A 19,523-nucleotide genomic window follows, 5' to 3' on the forward strand; every position below is an offset into this window, starting at 1 on the left:
TTTTCGTAAACGCATAAGTACTTTCTAAATAAACCTCTTCGCGAATACGTTACAATGAAAATACAAAACCTCAAATACTAGTGACCGTATTCTAAAGTCATTTCGCTTGTGTGATAAGTTGCCTTTACTTAATGCAAGACAAGACACACGGATAACATCGTAATAACCGAAATGAAAAAGAAAATAGAAAAGGTCGGAATTAATTAAACATATGTCGAAAATAATTTACCATTGTATCGTTGCTCGAACTGCACTTTGTGAATGATTCACCAATGTGGTATTCTACTGCACAAGCGAAAAGTAGAAGATAATGAACACAGCTGCCGTATATAAATTTGTGATACATCGTTAATGGAAAACAGATAAGTGGTACTTTAAATTTGCCAATTAAAAAGAAAGCACTCATTCTCATTTTAAACTGTCTCAAAATTTTCATTTTCAAACATTTTTCTTTTTTAAATCTCATTCTTAGCACATCAAAATTCCCACATTGTTAGCAGAATTCCTTGATTTCTCAAATTCCTTGTCATTACGCGTTGTCGCAACCCTGAAAATACAGAAAAATTACGACAGAAAGATTTCATGAAATACTGAGTAGCAAAATTTGGAACTAATCATAATAAAGTTAAAACTAGTCTCATAAAGCGAAAAAACAGTTACAGACAATGGTGATAGTAGGATAAAAACAAGATGTCAGATCTTTACAGTTCTAGTGTAATAATTAACAAATGCAAATACTCTTCAGCCATTAGATGTTCCTCTACCAGATAAGTTAGTCTACCTCCTTTAATGCTAAAAGCCTTCAGACTCATCAAGACATGATACATAAATCCTTTGTGATAACGTATAGTGGATCATGCCTGATTCCTCGTGGACAACATGCGATTGGTCACGAATTTTCAGATACGATCACGCATTCGTGTGCGAAAACTATATCGCTTTACTTGTGATGCCAGTTCTTCTTCATCAAATTCAAGGCCCAGCCAAGTGTGATATTCGGCGCTTTCTTGCTTTCTGTAGCACAAAAAACTACATTGTCCGCTTCCCAAAGTTGTTTACTAGCAAAGAACTGAGGAGCTTAAAATTTTGCTGCCCGGCCCGGTTGTCGAGGTCATCACTGCTCAACCGCTACAACATATCCTAATTTATTATCCCAGGTAGGGTAACTAGCAAATACTATGCCAATGGTTTCCTTATACATTATTATAGATGTCATATTAAACACATGCAAGAAAGTGAAAATATGTAACAGCAAAATATCTCGCATTTTTATATTTCACATACAAAAATTAAATACATACTACCTATGAACAATATTTTACATAGTTAGACTTTTCTTTTACTCTAATGCTTGTCGCATTATCTACATTCTTCAACAGAATGTCATTCATCGCAAAATAAGACATCTCGTTTTTGCATTACATTACAAACGGTGGACGAGAGGTCATCGTACCATAACATCAACGCACATGATACCTTCGTACAAAATGTCTTCTAAATTAAATAGGAACCGATCTGAACTCATGTCTAGGTGTGATACATCGCGATGACAAATATATCTGACAGAACTGTTAGATTAGATTATATTTCGTGCATTGAGGAGCAGATACAGATATACTTCATGTGTAACGTAACTATAATGATTCATTATTTATGGGTACAGTGATGGCCTCTCGTCCATGCTATATATACACAGTACATATATATATATATAAAATATTAAAGGTAAAAAAAATTAAATAAATATTGCTAATATGCAACATACAAAATGTATATTTAAGAAAATTTGTGACATCAGATGTAATTTAGGTATCTGCTAACATCTATATCCCACGAAATAGGAGACACATCTGATACATATTTTCTTGTTTAGAACTGAATGATAAAAGGCATATATACAAAATCTCATAACGCATAAAACTCATAATTTGAGATTAGTCAACCGAGGCCAATGTGAAACGTTAGGGGAAAATCACTAATGAGCAAACAACCAGTACATTCAAATAGGAAAATGCGTACATGGTGAGTTCCATGCTGAGATATATTGAATTATATACAAACATATTTATGAAATATTTTGAAATTTGACCAAAAAACTTTCGCCAAAGTTTCAAATACTTTCTTTTTTCTTTTGACATGTAAACGATGAGATAGTAGTAAGTTTCTACGTGCATATTTCCCAACAGGGTTATATACAGCCATTGTGAAGTAATGAAAGAACAAAATTCAAAGTTTAGTCTGCATTTCTGAAAAGAATATGAGCTTTTATAAAACATCAAAATAAAGCTATTTTTAAATAGAGAATTTAGTTGTTTGATGTTTAAAAAAAAAAGATAAGTAGGGTTTACACGTACTTATTATGTGTTTTATTTTCTTTACTGCAAGATTTTTTTACTTCATAACCCTTTTAAATATTACACGCCATTTTCATGTGAATGATCTCTAAAACGGACAGTAATCTCTTAAGTATTCCTACAATGATTTTTCCGAATTTTCCAGCATGTGCTCGTCAATTTTCCAGGTGATCTCGTTGCTACTAGTGTGACAAAAGAGATCTTAAAGCAACGAAGAGCATAAGGCCCACAATGTAATATATTATTTTTATTACGAAGCTCTCTCTTTCATTCCAGAATAACCACAATATTGTTTTTTAAACAGTATTCACATTAGAACAATCTTTCCGCAATACATTATAAGATCTCAACTACATTTACACAGTATTCATAAAATTCAATAAAATATAATTTGATCATAGCAGATTTTATACCTTTAATGTGTGCCATACAAGGGACATTAGAAAAGCATTATTATATTTATATTCTGATATATATTTATATTCTGGTACTACTATTTAAGATCAATACTATTCTTGTTAAGTCGGTTTCTATCTTCTATGGCTTGGTTAGCTGATAGAAGTGTTTTATGCTAGATGTGCTTTCCACATTAACTCAGGCTTCAGGTCAACACGAAACGAATCTTTATTTGTTCTTTTCATTTTTATTTTATTTTATTTATTTTAGACAAACGTGAACAGAAAAGTATATAGTCTATAGTATTCCGCGTCTTTCACTTTTCGTGATCATTCCAGCTAAATTAACAAAAAAGTTACAAAAATAGTTCTAATTTTCATTTCATAGTCGCTCCGGCTGATATTTTGTATAGTAGGAACACAAAATATACTCTACAAAAAGACAATATACCCGTCTCGGACCACGTAGGAATTTACCTTTAGCTTTTAAAATGCGTTACCAATAGGAGACAAAGCCTAACGAAGGAAGGAACAGCCAGTATATAAATACATTATATATTATATATACGAGAAAGTTTTTAAATAAGGTCTGTTTTACGATACAAAAAGCTACTAAACATTTTGATTATATTATATTTTTAGGAGATTAAGCTACATTCAGCTACTTTTCAAAATAAATTTTGAAACATTTCTCATATCTGGAACAAGTTTTTGCAGATCCATGTCATAAAAGCTTTCCGCCAGAGGGCCCTATTCTTCTGATACAATTTTGTAGAAGACAGAACCCAAGGTTGCGGAAAACTCTGACAAAATGGAAATTCTAATCACTGCTTTCATGAACCTTGCTCTCTATCGCACACACAAGATCATAACTCATCATGAATGTTCTCCGGTCCACTCTCACCTACTTGCGAACTTCATGGAGTTTGGATCATAAACCTCACAGATTCGTCAATGAACTTCTGCCGTCAAGAATCAAATTACAGATCTTATTTCACAGACGGCGGGCTGCTCTATCTTCTTGAACTTTTCCATCAAACTCTACAAAATTTATATGCTGTCGACGCTATTCCAAATGGCATCCGTTTATACTCAAAGGACGCCTGGATGTAGCGCTCATGCGCAAAATTACGAAAGCTCGCGCTGTACATAGATATTGCCGAACGGACCTTACTTTAGAAATGTTCCTCGTATATTATATATATATATATATATATTTAAAAATTCTGACACATAAATATCGACTTCCTAACAAAATAAGCAAATGAACTTCCTCATATCGAACGATTCCCACGACTCTGAGCATACAAGACAAATTCTAACTTGCAATGAGCTACACAATGCTTATAACTTCACACGGATTATATTGTATTTTCTAGCGACCACACTTAAATCATTAGTTGTAGAAGAAAACTTACTAACAAGCAGGATAAACTCTTAATGTGTTAACCTACTTATCTAGAAATGTTACGTTTAGTCATGTTGAAAAAAAATATGAATAAACGTTTATTTCAGAAGCTTTATAATTTTATCTCCACACAAGACTGCAGCAAATGGGTATTTCCTTTTAAATCCTTTTCTGCAAACACAGTACTATCTGTTCGAAATGAAGGTGGGTGTCAAGTATTCTCGAACACACCCCTATAACGGGACACTAACTAAAATAAAGTATAATGAGAAACTTCCCATAAAAATTAACTCACAATAAGAGAAGTTCAATTTGAGAGTTCATATACAATCAGCCGACCAGTATCTTTATATTCGTCACTGAAATTAATAACATGACATAATATACAATTCTGGGTGCACACCATATTTTGTTCACTATTTTAATATTAAATATAACAATTTTCTTAAAAATCACTATGTGCCTATTATAGTATTTGTAGAGTTTTGAACTGAACCAGATATACCTGTGCTTCCGGTCTGCTGTCCATCACCCTTGGCTGCATCTAATAACGCTTCGATAAGCGTCTGTACTGAACTCCTCCCATCCCTTCCTGAAGCAGTGTCTTGATTTTCTTTTACAACTATACTTATCACTCTGGGAGAAGATCCATCCTCCTTTTGTTCTATCTTATAAATTTCCTGATCAGTAGCACTTCGATCTGTTACATTCTCCTCTTGTAATTGCTCTTCTTGGACTTCAACACTGGACTCAAAATGATCAGGTGTCTCAACAATTATCTGCTCTGTACTCTCAGGATTTCTTTGAACTATCTGTCCCACGTCAGTTGTAATTACACGGTACAAGTTTGCAGGAATAGCACGTAACTGCGGTGAGTTTGTAGAAGTGTCACTCACTTCAGTGGAGCTGGTCTCATCCAAGTGAATAACAACAGCTTCAATTTCATCTTGTTCCGTAACTTCAGGACACGAATGAATATTATTCATACGAGTGTGTGAAGCTTGCGCAATTCTTACTATATCTGACACATTGATATTATTCACACTCATGACTTGTTGTACAATGTGTTTCTGTTCTGTTTTGCCAATTACCTGGTTAAATGCAATACCTTCCTCATGTTGTATATGTGTTGCATGTATTTTAATTCCTGTTTTATAACGTGCTTGGTGATTTTTCTGTTGTTCTTTGCTGAAACAAGCAACCTGTTCTCTTGGTGAGATTGCTTTGAGTTTAAGCTCACCATTTGCACTACTTCTATTTTCGCTACTATTATCTATTTGTTCAGCACGTACAAGTTCTTGGACGGCATCATTTACTCTTTGACCTTCATTACTCATTTCATATGATGGGTCATCAACGGCACTTTCTTCCGATGTGGCTCCAATGAAACTTTGGGCAAAAGTCTCAAATCCTTTTTCACGTTTTTCACCTTCTTTAGCTGGAATTGTAGCAGTGTCCTCCTGCACATAAGGATCCATCTGTATGGATACCGGATGTATAAACCTAACGTGATTTTCCCAATATTCGCGTTTTCCAAACTTGAATCCACACACTTCACATATATAAAAGAGTTTCTTGTCGTGATTCATCAGATGCCAACGAAGGTTCTTTTTGTCACCAAATGCTCTTTGACACCTACAACACTTAAAAGGTTTGTGTTTGTGATGAACTATTCGGACATGCCGTTCCACATCACCTTTACGAGTAAACCTAGCATTACAAACTTCACATTCGAAGGGTTTTACACCTGTGTGAGTGCGTAAATGCTGTCGAAACGAAGAAGGCTTCAAAAGTTTATGACATTCATCACACTCTATTTTATCCTCACCAGAATATTCACCCAATTTCTGTAACTGACAAGAATTTGGTACTTCTCTTTTTATTCTTTTACTTACTTTTTTGTTGTACGACACATTGTTCACGTGTTCATTACCCTGAGTGGTTACTTCTTCCTCGCACATCGTTTCGGTGTCATGAATCGTCATATTGAGTATCACATTTTCATCATCACTTTCAACTTCCTGCACAACTAATTCTCCCTGCTGGACTTCATGCTGTGGTTTATTTTCTTTTCCTTCGTTTTTATCGAGTTTACACGTCTTGACTGTCTGCTCCCCGGCTATGTCAAAAAACTGGATAACATCACTTCTTTTCAAAGGTTCTTCTTTCATTCTGAGAGTCGCAGGTTTTTGTACTTCTACCTCTTTGTGTACTTTTTCTTCTTCGTTCTTCTCTTTCATTTCGTGGACTTTTTGCTTTTCGATTATTCGTGCATCTGCATTAAGTTTTTTTTCCCAAGTCTCAAGCTTTTTCTTCACTCCATCTTCCAATTTCTCTCTCCAAACAGGACCTGTAGAATGCTTGAAACCATTCTCTTCTTGTTCTTTTACTGGTTGAATTCGCACTGTTTTTAGCTCGCCACATTTCTTTCTATTCTCCTCTAACTGCTTAAGTTCATCTATCAATTCCGTGGCACTAGGTTCTTCTTCTTCTTTTACTTCGGGAATTTTTATCACACATTTAATCTCTCTGTTTTCTGTCCTCCTTCCTCTCTTTTTGAAAGGGATCTCCTCTTCTTTTCTAACTGGTAAGTCTGATACTTCATTTTTCTTAGGCCGTCCTCGACTTCTTCTTGTGAATTCTTCTTTCTCTTTTTCTAGAACTGTATTTTTCGATATGTTTTCTGTTATCGCTTTTATTTTAGTTTCAAAGCTTAATTTCACACTGCCTCTTTGACTAGGTTTCATCTTAGAAAAATAGTATTCGAAATCATCATCCCATTTTCTTTTCACAGCCTTTCGACGAAGACCATACCCACCATTTGATCTTTTTTGCCTTGAGTTCATGTTACGTTTTATACGCGTTCTTCTTCTTTTCACTTCAGAATCTAAAAAGAGAAAAAAGGTTACTTGATTCAATGATATAAAATAAATAAAAAATATATAAATGAATAAATAAATAAATAAATAAATATCTTATTAATAATGTGAAGCTAGATAAACTACCTTATGCTTTGTTTTCATTTGTTCACCATTAACCAAATAAATTCGGCTGAAACTAAAAATTTAATAACTATTCAAATAAGAAAATATATAGCCTTTTCATAATTACTAATTTCAATAATCTCACAGCTGTATTTTGAGTAATACCACTACTAATAATAAAATATATGTAGATCGGCTACAAAGTAAATAATAAGAAACTTAGAGATTAACAACCACTAAACTTTAAGGTGACCAGGGAATCCTAATCGGATGATTATTCTCCTGCTATTTTTCAAACAAAACTAATATCAGCAATCGCTTATAAAATGCTTTTCAACACATATAAGCGATTCGCAGTTAACTGATCCCCTCTTTCTTCTTCCATATCATTTTGTCCATATCATTTGTAAACACTACTGTACAGGCAATTTGTTATTGCGACAGTTCCTGCACTAGAATGAATACAACAATATAGAAACTAGAAATATGAGGTGCAGAAATTCTGGATTCTGCGGATTTTGTTTATTGAAACATCTAGGTATAATCAAATAGAACTTAAAAGGCCGTCAAACTTGTAAAGAGAACGTTATCATTTGTAGAATAAATATTCGAGTCAGACTACATTAGAACAAAACACTCAAAGTTAAACTTGGATGAAGGCCATCCAAACAGGAAATGGGACCTTCTTTTAAACACCATGCCAGTATAAACCTACAAGTAACACTATTTTTCAGACTTGTACACCAATGCCATTTATTTTTGCGTGTATATTGTACTTCACGATTTTTCACATTTATTATATTTTTCCTTGTGATTAGTAAGTGGAGAAGATGGAAAGCATTCTCTGTATGAAAATGTTCCCACAAAATATTAAAACAATAAAAGTATAAGGAAAAAGAACTTGAGCTCGACTGAGTTTAGCCTAATGATCGTGTTTTCCAGAGATTTTTCCGGCTAAGGAAAATTCAGAAATTTTCAGTAAGAAAGCTGGATTAGCGACGAAAGAAAGTAAAATGTTGAATCAATTCGTTTAGACCTACTCTCTAGATTATCTGCCAAAAAAATATTAACTTCGGTAATTAAGATTTCGTATGCAAGGAGAAACAAACATAAAAATCTTGCTCCTGAGGGCCGAAGCGTCGCGTTAAGGGTAGAAAAGGCTTTGAACGGAGCCCTGTGCATGGATGTTTAGAGGGAAAATCTACAAATTCGCAAAGCATATTTACACCGTACTGAATTCCATTCCCTTTTCATTCTTATTCTTTTCTTTCCTCCTTCATTTTTTTTTTTGGAATAGTAAGGTCCCTGTGAGATTTTCATCTTCGTAAAACCTGAAAAAACATAAGAAAGTAGCTTTGTTAAGTTTTTCCTTTAATCAACGTATCTATTCAGAAGCAAAGTACTATTGGTAATTAGTATACTTGCCCCTCCAATCCCTTCGTTGCACAGCAGACAGATCCACTTAGAACTCAAGGCACAGACAAGAGAAATCATACAGCTTTACTACCACAAATGAAATAGAAAAGTTTGTAGTTGTAGGATAGTAGAGTAGTAATAACTTTGTCATATAAGATCACGGCACATGACAATGTGAAGGAATGTTAAAAGAAGGGAAGAATTTAGTTGGCTGCTATTAGTTTGTGTATTTCGATGTTCGATTTCAGATATTTGGTATCCGACATGTACAGACGTAACTAGTTGTGTGTGGTTCCTGTTAGAATATAGAATAGACGGAAAATGGTTATGAATTGTAAAATTCAGTAAATAAAGTCTGAGTGTGTGTCAGTCAAGGTAATTGTTCCTTGAAGTGTATATATATATCCGAAAGTATATTAATATTAGTGATTGTGTGCCACAGCTATTAGATTGGCGAACGAGGTAAACAAGGAATTAAGCAGAGCAAGATGGCAAAAACGAGTAACAGCACAGTGAAATTACACTATTTTGAGGAATTCTATCCAGATGAAAGGGACATGAAAGGTTATATAGAACCTTTGACCAATATTGTAGAGCTAATGATGTTCCATATAAAAGAAAGTACAGATATTAATTTCAGTAATGAGTAGAAAAGTATGTTTTAGGCTGAAGCAAATGATTACACCGAAAAAGAGGCAGCTAAGAAATATACAGATCTAGTAGAATTACTCAGACATGACTAAAGCTACTAACGTAATCGTGAAGCACTACAATTTCATTCCTTAAAACATGTCAAAGGTCACTTGTTTCAAGATTTCCTTGTTAAGGTGAAGACCCAAGCAAAGAGGAAAATGAAATGAAATCTTTAAGTTTTACGTCCCACGCTTATGCCGGTTAGGCTAAAGGAGACGGTGATGATGAGAGATGAATGAAATGGTGGAATGATGAAAGTGGGAGGAAACGGGAGAACCCCGAGAAAACCCACGAGCACGGTGTTTGTCCACCACAAAGTCTACACGGCGCGAGCTGGGATCGAACCAAGGACCCCAATCACCGGAGGTGAACGCTCTACCACTGAGCCACCGCGCCCCCAAGACCCAAGCAAATAGATGCGCTTTAGCATATAAGCAAATGAAGCAATGAGGGGCCAACTTGTAACTGGATTACTCAACGAAAATTTGAGAAAGAAGTTATTGGCTGAATTAAAATTAAAATTATCCAAAGTGCAAGATATTGGTACGTAAATGGAGCTGGTAGAAGCGGAAGCCAAGTAAGACCGCAGCGTGGATAAGTTAGCAAACCAAAGAAAGCGGATCATATGCAGGGTAGGAAAAAACCCGGTATTTTTTTAAAAAAACTCTACCCACTTGAGCACATGTAGGTTTTTTCGGGTATTTTCGGGTTTAATTGGGTATTTTCGAAATATTTGGGGTAAAAATGTTAAAATATGATTTACATTTCAAGATTGTCATAATCATAACTTGCAACAACTTTCTATTCATTACTGTTTTGAAAAAATGGCCGCCATTTTGAAATTTTATATTGGATCGCCGGAAAAAATCTATACAGCAAATTTAGAATGTCTTACGCTTCTACCCACAAAGTTTCAACTTAAAGGTCCGAAAACTGCACCCTGTAGCATGGATATCCGCTATTTTGAAAAATGGCCGCCATTTTGAAATTTTATGTCGCCAAAATATAGAGAGCTAATTTAGTGTCTCATGCTTCTACTCTGAAAATTTTAACTTGAAAGACCGAAAATTGCGCTTTGTAGCGTGGATATTAGCTTTTTTTTAAAATACAATACAATTTTTTAATACAATAATTACAATAAAATCTTTCGAAAGATCATTTTATTGGTGTATACGCCGATCACGTTTTATTCACACAATTTCTACATATTTATTATACATGGACGATTTGCCTTTTTTGTTCACAACAGCTCTACCAAAATTCTTTTATTTGCTGATGATTGCAAACTCTACAGACACGTTAAATCAGAGTACGATGCTCTTGCTCTTCAGCATGATGCTTCTATTCTTCTCAGCTGGTGTAACTCTTGGAAACTTAATTTAAACATCAAAAAATGTGCTTCTTTTACGATTTCTCTAAACAAAGGATCCTATAAACCACATCCACAAAATTGGTCATCAGAACACAAATCCTGTCACCTCTTTCAGAGATCTTGGTGTTATCATTGACAGTAAGCTTACTTTTGCGGATCATATAAGCACAATATCTTGTACTGCTATGAGAAAACTAGGACTCCTTTATCGCTTCACTGACATAAAAAATCCTACTTCCTTAAGCTTATTCTATAAGTCATATGTTGCTCCCACTATTGAGTACTGTTCTCCTATCTGGTCTATGGCCTGCCCTACTCATCTGAAAAAAATAAATTCTGTAATTAATTTCTTTTTAGCCATTATATCCTACCGAGTATCTCACCTTCGAACACTTCCAAAAATGATGATGTAACATTTCTCAATATCAAACCTCCCCTAGTGAGAAACAAAATTTCTGACCTAATATTTTTGCATAAAACTGTAAATGGCGATATATCATGTGAACAGTTATTAAGTCATATCAATTTTCGCGTACTCGCTAGAACAACACGATCTAGTGATCTCTTTTACACTCGAGCTGCGAGGGTTAATATTGTCCAAAGGTCCCTTCTAAACCGAATTGTTAGCACGTATAATAAGTTACCAGAAACTGTAGACGTTTTTTCAAATGAGCATACCTTCAGATCATATATATATATATAAACTATCTTTGTAATGTTGCCATTGTACTATACTATCTTGATTTCAAATTGTTATTCTATTGTTATGTTACATAACTGTTAAAATGTTTCAGTGTAAAATAGCCTAGTGCTGTATATATAAATAAACACTGATTCTAGTGATAAACTCGGTGAACACTGGGTTGTAATTTATATTTCAAAATCAGGACTTGGCGAATATTTCGATAGTTACGGTCTTCCACCGTATATACCGTATCATATAAGATTTCAAAAACAACTGTTTATTTTATGCATGGAACAATAGACGTATTCCAGATGATTTATCTCAAATTTGTAGATATTACTGTTTTCTATATTTAGCATGCCGTGCGTCTGGTTATTCACTACAAGATTTCTTAAATAAATTCTCAGCTTCCAGCGTTGATGCTAATGATATTATGCTTTCTTCCTTTATGAGAATGTGATTGTCACTAGGGCGGAGCAAAAAATCACTTTTTTTGTGTATGGAAAACGCAATAGTGTGGAAAAGTTGTCAATTGATGTTGATAAAAATACTCTAAAAACTTCGTCGCTGAAATCGAATATCTTCGGGTGGCGAATCGCCAAAACGTTTTTTCTCTTTATAGGGTTTGCAAACCGGCAGTACACACTACTCTTTTTCGTTTCTACGGTAAATGAACAAAAGTATTACCTATATTTCTTAACTTAATCAGTCTATAAAGTTGAAGAAATAATTTCTAGATGATTTAGGCAGATTTGGAACCATAAAATAGCCCATTTTAGGAAAACAAAGTGTTGTATATCATACACTGTACTTGTGGTCTCATATAAGGTTTTAGCATTGAATTAATACGCTGATAAATGTGTTCATTGTTCATTATACCTTTTCCTTCAACTATCTTTTTCTCGTACTGCTTTATACAGCTTACTTTGCTCCCCTGCGCAAGAATGCAATTTGGATTAGTCCAACTGATATTAGCAGTATTAAAAAGAAGCAGCGTTAGTATTCGATAACTTTGTCGACTGTGGAAGACGAACTTTTCAAGGTATTTTGCGGTGTTAACGTCGCGTTTCAGTGTTTACTTCGTTGCACGTAGTTGCTAAGTGTATAAACAGTTTGTTTGTGTACTGTAAATTAAACTTTATGTAATGTGTGTGAGAAGTCTAGGAAAATTCGGTGTAAGAAAACTCGGTGTACGGAAAACACGGTGTGGGGAAATTTAGGTGTAAGGTAGATTCGGAGTAATACATATTGAATATTACCACTTACGATCATTTACGACACTTCATATTGTGAAAACGAAAACCATAAAATGTAACGAATAAAATGTTATTACCTATTTCAAGAAATGCAAATTTATTTTTTTTGCCTTGAGTCCAATACCGCTTTCATGTCTTTTGCGGGGTATTACTATAAACTACTTTTCATCACACAATGAAGCTGACACTTTTTGTCAGAAATAAAACAATTACAACTATAAGTTCAGAGAATAGTTATAGGAACAACTAAAAACACCACCCTTTGCCTCACGTTCTGCCCCAGACAGGAACATAATATGGGCGTTAGTGAATAAATTGCAGGAAACATGATTCTGAGGAAGACAGGGAAGAATCGGACCTCGCTGGCGGATGTTGTGGAAGATGTCAGTTACCGACTCTAAGTCACCCAAGAAATCTCTATTCAACATGTGATTTGTGTGTGTTACCACTAACACTTAATTTGTATTCTTCAATTTCGCTTCAAATATCCAATATCTCATTCAAACTGTAACGTACAATGGCGAGTATTTGCTGTTTTTCTTGCGGCCTGCTCTATATTACCCCGGATGAATTTAAACCAGTAAACATAGTCCCATAAATCTCCAATCGTTCCTTGATGATTTGCAGCAAACCGCATGAAAATTGGACTTCAGTTAGAAATTCTAGAGCCAAATGAAATCCGTGAGGTTTGAAAGAATCACTCTATATATACATATGTAAGATGCAAAAATATATTGATCAAAAAAGTCGTAGTTGAAAGTGCAATATAAAGCAGGATGGTTTTATCAGATAATAGTTGTACAAATAGTTGACTTCTCCAATCAGACACTTTAGTTTGTTTGCCGTAAGTTAAGATAAACATGTACTGCAACCTATTGACTCCTTATTGACTTCTCCTCCAATCAGGCGTAGATACTTTAGTTGAGGCATTTATTTTTACACCTTTGAGTAACATAAATAACCTACGTCATTTTTGAAGAATTTAGATTTAAATATTTATTTATAAAATAGACATAAAATCGTCAGAACATTTTTGAAAAATCTACAATTTTCAACTTTACCCGTCCAGTAATCTACATTTTTTTGGAAGTAGAAAATTCTAGAAGACATTCTTCAAAACAGCATAAAAACTTAAGTTTTAAATTAAATGTCGATTGGTAGCGATGATCGCTTCGCTCAATCACATGAACGGACATTGAAAAACAAATTTCTCTCATGTAAGGGCCATAAAATGTTAAAATCCGTCGTAATCTAGAATTCAAATAATTTCAGAAACACAATTCAATATAAAGCAATATAAAGTAGACAGTAAACAGTAAAAATGATAGTAGACAGTAAAAGTACGTTCTACACAAAATTTAAACTTCAAACTAATCCGCTCATTTATCCTCAAAGTTGAGGTTTTAATAAATCCTACGGCCTACTACAACGAATCTTTCTTTACACCTAACATTCCCCACATTGAGTTTTCCGTACACCGATATTTCCTACACCGAATTTTCCTGCACCCGTGTGTGAGATCCATATTTTATATCAATATTAAAACTCTAACCATGCCGAAGATAACAAGATTAAGAACGACTCACCGTGTGTTTGGACATTCAGCTGAGCTTTCAGGTGTTGTAGTTTCCCACAAAATTAGACGCAATGAAGTTTTTTTTTTTTTTTTTTTTTTTTTTTTTTTTTTTTTTTTTAATTGGTAGACCTTGAAAAGTGTAAGAAAGGGTATAATCCATCTGTAAAGAATGTGGCGAAAGACGTCGCTCAATATGTGAAATCTGTTTACGACAAGGCCTCCATCCCTACTGTGTCATTAGAACATATAGTTCAGCTTCTACTTCCCCTGCACGGAAAGTATACAAGAAGTTTGTTAAATCTGAGAAGAAAACGAAAGATTCTTCTAGTTTCCAGAAAAAGTGGATATATTTATATTTAAACAAGTTCTTACACGAAGTTCTTTGATATATTACACGAAGTTCTTTGATATATGTTCGCTGTTCCAGCGAAATGTCATGAACTTTTCATGTGTTCATATGAATTAAGAAAGAAAGTACCTAAGGAGTGGACATTTCTGCAAGATAAGAGCAACACGAGTAGGCAGAATAGAGGGAGTTGACTACGAGTCTTTAAAATTAATCGTACGCACTAAAAGGAAGTCACAAGGGACCAGCCTCCAACAGTCTTCTTACATATCGTAAACGATTACTTCTAATGAACTCCAGACATCATCAACTGATGGCGGTGAGTCAAGTGTTGATGATTACTTTGCGAAACAAAGAATCATCACGGAAAAAGAAGCAAGGAGCAACATGTCCTTAGACCTCTCGTTATGCTGGCAGACCGATTTGGAACATCTGATCGTGCAACGGATTGATCGAAAGAACGCTGGCTAGGTGATAGACCGCTCAAAAATCCGGCGAGAAAGGGAAAAGATACGACAAAAGAAGTGCTAATGGCCAAAAGGAAGGTTCTTAGTCTTATACTTTGATGGTCTTAAAGATCAAATTCTGCGCAGAAAAGAGACTGGAGGTTTTTGGTTTTTAGTAAAAATATACCCTATTTGTAAAGATCGAGCTAAACACTAAGTTGCATCGAATTTCCACTTTTTTAAAATTCAGCTTACCCTTAGTGTTTTTTTTTTAATTTGAAATTTTTTAAATTTTGTTAAAAAATAAATGTTATTTTTAAAAATGTAAAATATGTACTTTTATGAAATATGGTTATTCTATTTGGTTTTGTTTCTGTAGAAAGTCCATATTTTACGTGAAAAAAATTTCAGCTTGACGAGTCAAGTCATTCAGGTGCCACCAGTGGCTTAAAATATGGACAAATATATCCCTACTTTCTTCATTTCTTAAAATTAAGTTGCATTATTTGTGATTATTCTGGATCGTTAATTAGATACGAAAGATTTTGTTTTCCATCTGCAGCTCTTTGCTTATTTCCAAACATTAATGATGGAAATAACCCAGAACTCACCACGAGGAGATGGCTGCAATTCGAGTTAGGCCCACCCGCTCACCCGTATATACTAATGTAGCATATGGTAATGCAAGTTCATATCGTTACTCTTTTACCTCAATTTTTTTTTTTTTTTTTTTTTACTGTATTAAATTCTGGTATGTTTCTCCTTGATTGTAGTGTTTCTAGGACAAATCTATATCGTGCTTCTTGCCCACATACCGCTGATGCCGCTTCTGTCACCAACTTCGCCATTCTTTTTACAGCGTGAGTGTGACAGGGTAAGGATGAAATAAATTTATCAGCCATTAGAGCCGTCTTTACATTTTCTCTCAGCTTCTGCATTCTCAAGTGTTTTGTCAGTAGTGGCTCCATCAGCGTGCATGTTGACCAATTAATCATATCAACATAGTTTGTCGCTTCTAAGTTCATTTCAGGGACGACGAATTCTCGTACCGGTTCGCGATCACCAGATTGGCTCGTCTGTCTTGCTTTTAGGACCCGCCTCCAGCCAAGCTCTTGTACTTTAGCATCTTGATCAGTCAACACTGATAGAAGTAGGTTCTCAGGATGGCCGTACCACACATTTCTACGGATCACTGGATCATTATTTTCCTGTATTTCGCTTCCATGTGGGAGAAGTCGTGATGAGTTGCCACAAATGACGAGCTCCTGCACGCGATGGATTACAGATCACAGCAAACCAGGGTGGCGCGTAGACCATCATGATGTACTGGACGTTGGTTTTAATTTCATTCGTGGGTTCTTTTGTTTCTACGTACAAACGTAAGACTCTATTTGCTGTAGTTAGCCATCTGGCTTGATGAATTTTATCAGGCTTCATGTGAGCTAATCCAACGGGGCATTCTCCTGAAGAAACCGCTTGGCAGGTATTCAGCAAATATATTTGATCCGTGCGTAATGAATCCTCAGTGAAGTTGAGGTCCCAGTCTATTGGAACGGGCTGAAAACTCTGGAGTGGCAACTTTTCGCAGGTTAGAAGTGCTGATCCTATTGGTCCTCTAAATGTATTTGGTGCAGTTAACTTGCGGTCTATAAATTCAATCAAATGTCGAAATGGGAGCTCATTCGTGTGTATCATACAGACGATTCTCTGAAGGGGTTTGTTCAGGAAGACTTCAATATGTGTCATCACACCATTCTTCCGACCAGAGTTGGTAGCAGTACCGTCGCAACTCAAAACAACCAAATCTGACAGGGGGATATTTTGATCAACAAAGAACTTTGTGATGGCAGCCCGTATGCTCTCTTCTCTTCTAGATGAAGGAGAGATGTGGCCAAGATAGTTCGATCCTGGCTCCTGTAGCAGTACGTAGTGATCTTTTTTCATTATTCGGTGGTTGATACCGTCTTTAGTCTCGAGGGTTAAGTCTCTGGAAGGTGCATTTCTGTTTCCCAGCGCCAATCTTTTTAGTTTTCTGATACCTCTTAGCGATAGCTTTGGTTTTCGCCCACACTTCCCAACCCTATTTTGCTGATACATTTGCTTCTTGCTCATTACAACAGAGATTCTACTCACAGATTTTTGCCCCACCCCAACTCTACTAGCAATTTGTCGTTATGTATATCTTCCTTCCGCCAGAAGTGTATTGATAACTTCCACTTTATGCGGAGAAAGGTCTCTGGCTTTTTCAATCATGCTGCGATTACAGGACTTCACAGAATAAAAGATTAGTACACAAAACACGTCACGATCACTTTAAACTGGCCAATTAGAACTGTTGAACGCTTTGAATGCTGTAACTGCCTACGACTGAACCCACAAAACTTCAAACTGTAATTTGTTAATAGAAGCCACAATAGCTATTTACAACTGAAACACTACTTTCAGAAGTTACCCCTTCACTAATGCCATCTGTTGTTCAACAGTGATATCACCAATTGTACAATAAACAAGTGGAAGATCCTATATTGGTGGTTTAACCATTAAATTATGTTCTAGAATTCCAAAATTAGGACTGCAACATCAACTTTGTATTTTTCCAGCTTGAGTCTAATAATTTGAACAGGTATGTACTTTTACAAATATTTGAAAAATTCAAGAATCAGCATCCTAGGCTGAAGGTCACCCTTGAACGGGAATCTGATAATTTTCTATTTTTAGATTTACTGATTACCCAATCTCACACTAAATTTATAACACCTACTGCGGACTACTTACATACATCAACAGTCAGCTCATCCATCACTGTACAAGGCCAATATTTGGAAAAATTTCTTTCGTAGGGCATTATTAATTTGTGATTGTACAAATGATCTTAAGGACGAAATACAGTTTTTATATCAAATAGGACAAAAATATAGTATAAGTTGCGTACCTTACAAAAGTGGTTTAATCAAACACGCAGATTGGTGCAAGCCCCTAAAACAGTTAATCCCAAAGAAGTAAAAAAATATGGATAGGAATTCCATATTTTCCACAACTATCTACAAAGGTTCAATGGATTCTGGCAAAGCATAACATATCTACTTCCAGTATCCCCCGAAAAGTTTAGAAAAACGTCTTACCGAATTTAAAAGTTATTTTGTTGATCCACTGCGAATGTGACTCGTCATATATAAGTTAAACGAAACGCAATATTAACACCTGAATTAAAGAATATATTAGACAATGAAAAAAGTTACAAGACGAGGGCATGTCGGGATTGTCACTTCAAAAACAACGTTTGCACAATATAAAGCAGGCTAATGTGATAGGTTCTGCAAAAACAAAGAAACGGGAGATTGAAGAATTATTCTTTATTAACAAATATAAACCGGCTTTAAATCTGGATTTTGGCAACATTGATAGAATCTAACTACCTACTTTTGACGTATATTTTGGATCCGGCAACACAGACGGACGTAACGAAGACATCGCGCTTTCTTCAGCTCAGATCATTCTTTTGCACTGTGCTCTGCTCGTGGTATTTTAGCATTTGTTAAGTTATATTTATCTATTCTGTTGTATATATTCTGTTTTTCACAGCTTTTTTATTTCATTCATTTCTATCCTTGTTACCTTAGCAATGAAGGCGGAACTAGCTTGTTGTTCCGATACGTGTGTAAAGTGTTTAGTTTCCTCACGGGAGGATTTATTGGTAACTTTTTTTTTTTTTTTTTTTGTTAAAATGGGACAAATTTAACAGAATATTACAGAAATATCTTTATGTTGTTCGTATAAAAAAAGAACCGATACACATTTCAATTAATTCAATGAAATCTGATTAAGATGTTCTAACAGATGATGGTGTTTAAACAAGAGATATTAGTAACGATCACACAAATGTATCATAAAACAGCAGAGCTACTATTTGAACGATCGATGCAAAATCACAAGGGATAGTAAAGGAACAGTATATATCAATCTATATATATAAAAGAGAACGCACAAATCCTTTGTGAACTCATCACGCTAATACGGCTGAACCAATTTCTTTCATTTTTGGGGGGTTATTAGGATTTGGACCCTAGATGGCTTTTATCATATCACTTTAATTTTTAATTACCAGTGTCTTGAGATAATTGACCATTCAAGTGTCCATACGTACAAATCCTTTGTTATTAGTTCATCATAGGTAAAAATAAACGTATTTATATGCAACCCGCATGACCATGTGACTCGGCGGGTTAACATAAATGACAGGCGATATAATGTTAACATTTACTGGAATCTACTATGGTTTTTATCATATCACTTGAAAGCGAAAAAGTAAAAATTATCTAATTAACAAGGTTTATTGCGTTCCGGGGTGACCGCAGCGAAGCGGGGTGAACGCAGCTAGTAACTATAAACAGGAAGGATCCAACATTGTAGATTTAATTTGTTATGTGACTCGATAGAGAAAACACACAAATCCTTAAGCCTAGAAATTGTTTTGTAACCATCTTGTATTATCAAACATATCTCAAGAATTAATTGGTAATCCACGAAGACTTACGTATATTTCAAACAGCAATACATCAACATCTGAACCAGCAGCACCACCACATCCAGAA

At 35.0% G+C, this 19,523-nt stretch overlaps 1 protein-coding gene across 4 annotated transcripts in view; it reads right to left on the reverse strand.

Annotated features, from left to right (window-relative positions):
• Positions 1–1,246: 1,246 nt before the first annotated feature.
• LOC145678394 (uncharacterized) overlaps positions 1,247–19,523 on the reverse strand; it is a 213,803-nt gene continuing 195,526 nt past the window's right edge. For all 4 annotated transcript variants that reach the window (XM_081748474.1, XM_081748475.1, XM_081748477.1 and 1 more), the window contains exon 3: positions 1,247–7,044. In XM_081748474.1, the coding sequence (XP_081604600.1) occupies positions 4,613–7,003 (2,391 nt within the window). In that variant the 5' untranslated portion in view covers positions 7,004–7,044 and the 3' untranslated portion in view covers positions 1,247–4,612. The remainder of the gene's footprint in view (positions 7,045–19,523) is intronic.

Source organism: Thermobia domestica, chromosome 2 (genome assembly GCF_964235325.1).
Source record: "Thermobia domestica chromosome 2, izTheDome1.hap1.1, whole genome shotgun sequence".
NCBI lineage: Eukaryota > Metazoa > Arthropoda > Insecta > Zygentoma > Lepismatidae > Thermobia > Thermobia domestica.